A 7,826-nucleotide genomic window follows, 5' to 3' on the forward strand; every position below is an offset into this window, starting at 1 on the left:
GACCACTCAAAGCGCTTTAACACTACATGACATCATTCACCCATTCACACCCATTCACACACTGATGGACCCACCATACACAGTGGCACCTGCCCATCAGTAACTAACATTCACACACTGAAATTGCAGCTACAGGAGCAATGCTGGGATTAGGTGTCCTGCTCAAGGACACATAGACATGCAGGTTAGCCGGACCTGGGATCAAACCAACAACCCTCTGATTGGAAGACAACCACGCTCCCCCCAGCGCTGGAGTAACGCAGGGGCTACTTCACTCAACTTTTCCATCCAAGCTGGGGAAACATGTCTCTGCCTCTCAGACCACCGGTTCCCCCCAAGGGCGTTCTCTCACCTCTGCTCTTCTCCCTGTACACCAACAGCTGCTCCTCCAGTCACCAGTCCGTCAACCTCCTGAGGTTTGCTGATGACACCGACCTTATCGGACTGATCTCTGGTGGGGATGAGTCCGCCTACAGGTGGGAATCTGACCACCTGGTGACGTGGTGCAGCCAGAACAACCTGGAGCTCAACGCCCTGAAGACAGTGGAGATGGTTGTGGACTTCAGGAAGAACGCAGCCCCACCTTCCCCCCTCACCCTGTGTGACTCCCCCGTCACCATTGTGGATTCCTTCCGTTTCCTGGGCTCCATCATCACCCAGGACCTCAAGTGGGAGCTGAACATCAGCTAAATCACCAAGAAGGCTCAGCAGAGGATGTTCTTCCTGAGGCAGCTGAAGAAATTCAACTTGCCAAAGAAGATGATGGGTCACTTCTACACGGCCATCATGGAGTCCATCCTCTGCTCCTCCATCACCGTGTGGTACGCTGCAGCCACTGCCAAGACCAAGGGCAGGCTGCAGCGTGTCATCCGCTCTGCAGAGAGGGTGATTGGCTGCAATCTGCCGTCTCTCCAGGACTTGTTCGCTTCCAGGACTTTGAAGCGGACCAGAAAGATTCTAGCCGACCCCTCCCACCCCCGGACATGAACTGTTTGTGCCTCCTTCGGCAGTCGGGCTCATCAACAGAGCCCGGGGCCCCCCCTGACTGACTCGGACATCCTACCGGTCACTCCCTCCTGAATTGTTTATTCTATATGCCCCCAAGCCCCTGTCCTTATATATTTTATTTTATGCCTTGTAAATTTGTAAATTTAATATGCCATTTTCTTAAGAAACTGAAGAAATTGAAAGAAACTGTTCTGGAATGTCCTCCTGGAGCTGAAATGTGACTTCGGCTCATCGACTCGTTCCTCAGAAGGTTTTTGTCCTGCTCTGTTTCACTGTGGAATAGATATATTGATTACTACATCTTTGACTCTGGGACCAAACTGTACGTAACAGGTAAGAGTAAACATTTAATTCCTTCCTCAATAAACTAGTTAACAACGCGATTTTAATGAGTTCACAAATGCTCCAGCCTTCACATATTCATGTTTTCATCATTAGTAGATAATTATTGATCCCATGCAGCTGCTGTGCATCAAAAATGTTAAAAACCACTCAACTACTCAAATTATTCTTTATTTGTGCAGGAGATTAAACTGATTTAGGAAGAAAAATGTAAACATTGAAATGTGTTTAAAATATACATTATCTGATCCTTTAAGTTATTGAGCTTCACCTTAAAGTATTTTGTTTTGATCTGTAAATGTATAACTTTATATACTGATAATAATATATAAACTCTATGATCAGAATAGTAAATACTTTTTTAAATCTTACCATTGATATTTTAAATCATGCTATATCGATCTATTAGCTGGAGATATTTTACTATTATTTGTAATAAGAGTAAATTGTAGGGTGACTAAATACATATTATTTAATTGAATGTATTTGTAACTGAAATGAAAATTGTATTTTAAGAAAAGACAAATCTCCAGTTCAGTTGTTTGTTGGCTTTCTGTTAGCTGCTACAGCTGTTTTGACTAAGATATTATTTGATATAGCTGTACTTGTTATATTAATTGGGTACAAAATACTAAAATGTATGTTATATTTTGCTGTAATGTAATATTTATCATAATAGAATTCAGGTGAACACATTCTGTGATTCTGTGTGTAGTGAACTCTGCTGTGTTAATGAGTCAGTCAGTATTTAGTCATTGTTTTATTATTATTATTTTCTATTCTTTATGTTATATAATGTAATGTAAACTTATTCGTTCCTTCAATGACGCACATTTTTAAGCCACAATTGTGCTGCAGACACACTGATTTCCTTGCGAATGACAGGAGATCTTAATTCCTTTTTGCCTGGTTTTTATTTCACACATTGAAAGCGTAACTAAATAAACAACAAAACACATTCCGTCACACGGTAGAAAAACTGCTCTAATCAGCTCATCTCAGTTTGCACCTGCTGCAGACAAGATGTCAATATAAACATAATATATTGTATAACATAATATATCACATTTTATTAAAATAAATATCACATCATTATATTACGTATTATTGCATTAGATTACATTAAATGATATTATTTTGTCTTATATCATATCGTATTATTTTATGTTATATCACATTATTATATATTACCATTAGGTTACATTATATCAGCGGTGTCAAAATCATTTTAGGTTTGGACCAGACCATTAAAAACCCTAAGTGGGGATGCCACACAGATGCTCCGGTTGTATGCAATTCTCACATATAAATATATATATATTCAGAATATGATAACTATATCGTAATTATTACGAATATGCAATATAAATATCATACAATAAATGTATTATATTAAATGATAAATAATGTATATATATAAAATATATAATAAAATTATTATTATTATTAATAATAATATTACAATGTAAATATATTAATATTAAATCTATTAGAACATGTATATGTATATTTTGAGATGCACCTATGAACTGATCAGTGTGTAAAATGTCCCTGTTTTCATCCACGTCCTGGTTTTGCGTCCTCACAGCAGTCCTGTGATAGCGATGTTAACTTTAATGCTGTGAAATCATGGGCGTGGTGCGCGAATATACTGCGTTAGCGCGTAGCTAACTAGCTAGCTAGAAGTCTCCACAGAGGGATCGTATTTATAATTTTTTTGGGCCGAAGATGGGTCCCCATTGCCCTCTATGGACCAGCCGCCACTGATTACTTTAAGTATATACAGTATATATATATATAAACACTAACACACTGTAGACCTTAAACTGGACTTATAATGGTTCTTTTCTATAAGTTTTACATCGGCTTATTTAATGAAAAGTTTGAATACAAGCATCAGCTAAATGACATGTAATGTAATGTAACATTATATTGTATTATATCACATGATGTTACATTACATTACACTATAATGTATTGTTGTATGTTATGTTACACTATCATGTATTATTGTATGTTATTTTACACTATCATGTATTGTTGTATGTTATTTTACACTATCATGTATTATTGTATGTTACGTCACATTGTGTATTTGGCGGGTTGTTGCTGCCGTCTCTCTTCAGGTGAGGGGGTGGTGAAGCCCGTGGTGAGCGTGTACCCAGCAGCATCCAGCGCCAACCTGGAGGGGAGGAGCTCCCTGCTGTGTCTGGCCTCCTCCATGTTTCCTCCTCTGGTCCGGTTCTCCTGGAAAAGACAGAAGGAGAACGGTCCTCTGGTGGAGATGCTCCCTGCTGAGGCAGAGCAGCTGGAGCTCACAGAGTCCGGACGCACCGCCGCCATCTTGCTGGTCCATCAGCAGGAGAACAGCCGCTATCGATACCGCTGCTGCGTTCACCACGAGGGGGGAACGGTGGAGGCCCAGACCGAGCAAGGTGACGAGGGGTCATGATCTTCATGTGGAGACGCAGCTGTGAAGAGAGCAGAGGATGCTTCTCACTGACAAACCAGTCCCTGCTTTTCTCTTTCAGAGGTCAGAGTTCCTTCATCAGCTCCTCCATCAGCTCTTCCATCAGCTCCTCCATCAGCTCTTCCATCATCTCCTCCATCAGCTCTTCCATCATCTCCTCCGTCAGCTCCTCCATCATCTCCTCCATCAGCTCCAGGCCCGTCTCCGTACCAGGTGAAGCTGCTGTGCCGGCTCTACGTGGGACTGGTAGTGAAGAGCCTGGTGTTCTGCTGTGGAGTCTCTCTGGTGATGGTCCTCAGGAACACTGCTCACATGTAGGACTTCTCTCCTCTTCACCTCCATCCGTTAGTCCCTTTGATCAGCAGTCATTAACATCTGCTTCCAGGTGATGCTTATGTTCAGATGTTAAACACCACCATCCTAAAGGTATGAATACATACACCTGTGTATTCTATTGACATTTACTGTAATTTGCTGTCATTATTTCTACTGTTAATTACAGTATTTCTACTTAAACATCTTGTATAATGATGGAACATGATGCTGAATCATCAGCTATCTGTTAAATAGTCTGATTTTCCTTCAAAGGAAGGTTGATTATCTGTTTGTTGGGATCCTCAAGTGATGGTTTTATACGTAAAATTGATGAAGTCTATTTGTGGTCGTTGTGCTTTCTGCTTCAGTTTGTTTCTTCATGTATTGAACACGTTATGAAATGAATAAAAACACACAGACGTGATGTTACTGTACTGTTTCCTTCAGCCACGTCTCACTTCTTTCTGCAGTGGAAACACAGAAACAAACCACAGCTCCTGGTTATTAGCTCTCATAACAAGCTGCTCACAGCCCATCACCACTTCCTCTCCTGCAGCAGATGCTGTGTGGCTTTCTGCAGAGCCTTTCTCACAGGAGCAACACGGTGACAGTTACAAGCATCTTCTGTGGTAGATTATCGCTGCATGGTCTTCAGTTAGACATCAGAAGACCGGATCAGACAGGACTTTACTAACTGTAACAGTGAGTAAACGACACAGCTTGTTTAAATACAGCACCAGAAGTTGCTGGATGTTCACAAAGAAAATCTATTATGTTAGAAAAATGATGCAAAGAAATAAGTGAAGGATGAAATCTGTTGCCACATATCTTTTTTAAAAAAAGAAAAATTTCTTTTTTTATCTTTTGAAGGAACCATTGGAATAATAGATCGTCACAAAAAGTATTTAAAAAAAGTATTTAATTTTATGTATATATATACATATATTCAAAAATATAGTCAAAAAACTTTTCAAGCATTAACTGTTCCCAAGAAAAAGTCATCTTTTGTGGGCACCAGTGGGATTGCAGGTTATCACTAAAAACATTTTCAAAAACGTTTTCAAAAGAATTTTCATAAAAACAATCAAAAGATTATTATTATTTTTTTTTTAAATAACAATCAGTACACAGATAATGGTATAAAATAAGAAAAGGCAGAAACGTGTGTTCTTTGCATCTGGTTTTCTGCTAAGTTACCAGGAAAAATTGAAATATGAAAACCTACAAAATAAAAGAAAAGAAAAAGATAATTGTTACAAATATAATGATATCAACTAAGGGGATGCAGGAACTGTTTATATCTGTACATGTAAATATCTTGTTTTCTGTAAAATTCCCAAGAATATGAGAAAGTTGTCTCTTGAGTGATCCAGTGGAGTTGTAATGTTCTGAAAAAATAATCAAATAATTTTATATTTTAATAATAATATTCCAATTTTTGGGGGATTTGTTTTATCTTAGCGTTTCATTTTGTTAAACCTAGTCTCAAAACGTTTTTATTTCATGAATGCTTTTATTTCCTTTTTGCAATTATTATTTAATTTGGAGTTGCTGGAACTTCTTTCCTCTGCAGTAAAACAGTTCCCTTATTTAACACCCTTATTTAACTACGTGGTTTTGTCAACCACGTAGCTCACTTCTGGTGCTCAACCTGCCGCGTCGGGGATGAAGGACTAAAACCAGCCGTAGTACTAAACGGAACAAAAGCGTTAAAAATGACACAGGTGAGTGTCACCTGAGCGTCACCACCCGTCCCTTAAAATACGGAATTGACCCGTATTTGAGAATAAATAGCGCGTCCCTTTTTGAATCAATGCAGGACTAGGTTTGTTCCGTATTTTTCGAATTGTCGTCAAGACAGCCTCTGAGCCACATTGTAATTGGTGATTTGGGTTATAAAAAATAAAATAAAATGGATTGCATTAAGTGGGAGTTGCGTGTTTTGTAAAGAGAGACTACGGACTATCAGTTATATATTACATTACATTACATGTCATTTAGCTGACGCTTTTATCCAAAGCGACTTACAATAAGTGCATTTCCACATAGAGATACAAACTCAGAAAAGCAAGTAACAAGAAAGTACAATTTACATAAAATAAGCAGTTTCAAAACATGTTATAGAAAAGTGCCATTATAAGTACAATTTAAGTGCTACGATTTGTTAGTGTTTTAGTCGAGGTAGAGTCTAAAGAGGTATCTTGAGTTTTCGGCAGAAGATGTAGAGGCTCTCTGTGGTCCTGATGTCATCAGAGAGCTCCATTCAGACCAGTCGAGCTGCTGCATTCTGGATGAGCTGCAGTGGTCGAATGGCGGCAGCAGGGAGACCTGCCAGGAGAGAGTTACAGTAGTCAAGGCGGGAGATGACAAGAGCCTGAATCAGTACCTGCGCCGCTTTCTGAGTCGTATTCTCCTGATGTTGTAGAGCGTGTATCTACAGGATCGTGTTGTCGCTGTGAGGTTGGCAGTCGGGGAGAGTTCGGAGTCAAGTGTCACGCCGAGTTTCCTGGCAGTCAGAGTGGGCGTTAACACGGTGTTGCCGAGGTTAACAGTCAGGTCCTGAGTGGGAGAGTTTTTTCCAGGGAAGAAAAGTAGTTCGGTGTTGTCGGGGTTGATCTTCAGGTGGTGAGTGGACCTCCGCTGAGAGACGTCAGTCAGACCTGCAGAGTTTCGTGCCGCCACTTGAGTGTCGGAGTCGGGGAAGGAGAGAATAAGTTGGGTGTCGTCGGCATAGATGTGATAGGAAAAACCATGCGAGCGAATGACGGAGCCAAGAGAGTTGGTGTAGAATCAGAAGAGGAGGGGACCCAGGACGGAGCCCTGAGGAACTCCAGTAGTAGTTGTTAGGAGACAGGGGATTGCAGAAAAAGGGGAGAGAAGCGACTGAAACGCATGCAAGTCGTCAGGTTGGATGTATTTACGCCATTTCCTTTCCGATGCTCTCACAGCACGCACCGGTTCAGACAACCACGGAGCCGTAGTTAATACAGTTAGCTAATAACTGTTTTTTCTTTTTACCAGATTTTGTATTTCTTTTGTTGCGTTTTGTGCTGAATGTAAATGTTGGAGCGTGTGAAGAGTGGACTCTATTGATTGCCCAAATCTGTGATTGAGTCACTTTTAACGCCAAACAAAGTCCTGAACACACTGCTTGTGTGAAGAGGTTTGGTGACTACTGGAAGCAACCAGCTGTGACTTACTGTCCTTCTCCCTAAATAATACCAGTTTGTGACTGGTTCCATCCATAAGGAACACAGAAAGACAACCTGTATGTAAGCTTGAAATGTGAACGTATTGAATTCTACACGTCATCAATAAAGAATACATTAATATGAGTCTTGTTTCATAAAGTTGAATTGACCCACAAACAAAAGAACCACCAGTTGTGATGAATAGATAATAGTAATAAGTAAATGCACTTTAATAACACAAAATATACATATTGTCTTTTTACAAAGCTTTTGTTTGTTATTAACACATATTTAAGAGTGATGATGATGATGATGATGTTGATGAGGAGGAGGAGGAGGCATGTCAAGTTTTAAATTGATGAGCCCAGTAAAGTAAACGTCTGGATTTGGAGAAAATCAATAAGTTGTTGTAACGGTCTCGTGGTATTTGAGGGCCTCTAGTGGCCACCCTGCAGATTGCAGCACCTGCAGACAAACGTCGATCTTCGCGGAACTTGGTG

At 40.1% G+C, this 7,826-nt stretch overlaps 1 protein-coding gene across 1 annotated transcript; it reads left to right on the forward strand.

Moving 5' to 3' along the window:
- The first annotated feature begins 2,979 nt into the window (after positions 1-2,979).
- On the forward strand, positions 2,980-4,499 carry LOC119209059 (aryl-hydrocarbon-interacting protein-like 1). Its single transcript, XM_062557833.1, has 3 exons — positions 2,980-3,013; positions 3,477-3,785; positions 3,882-4,499. Exons 1-3 carry the CDS (start codon positions 2,980-2,982, stop codon positions 4,136-4,138), a joined length of 600 nt encoding a protein of 199 aa, XP_062413817.1. The 3' UTR covers positions 4,139-4,499.
- Positions 4,500-7,826: the final 3,327 nt, after the last annotated feature.

This window comes from Pungitius pungitius, chromosome 15 (genome assembly GCF_949316345.1).
Source record: "Pungitius pungitius chromosome 15, fPunPun2.1, whole genome shotgun sequence".
In the NCBI taxonomy this organism is placed as follows: domain Eukaryota; kingdom Metazoa; phylum Chordata; class Actinopteri; order Perciformes; family Gasterosteidae; genus Pungitius; species Pungitius pungitius.

Coding starts and splice junctions, on each gene's coding strand:
- LOC119209059 (XM_062557833.1), top strand. CDS start 2,980: ATGGGCGTGGTGCGCGAATATACTGCGTTAGCGC. Junction 3,014..3,476: donor CGAATATACTGCGTTAGCGC/GTAGCTAACTAG, acceptor GTCTCTCTTCAG/GTGAGGGGGTGGTGAAGCCC. Junction 3,786..3,881: donor GGAGGCCCAGACCGAGCAAG/GTGACGAGGGGT, acceptor TTTCTCTTTCAG/AGGTCAGAGTTCCTTCATCA.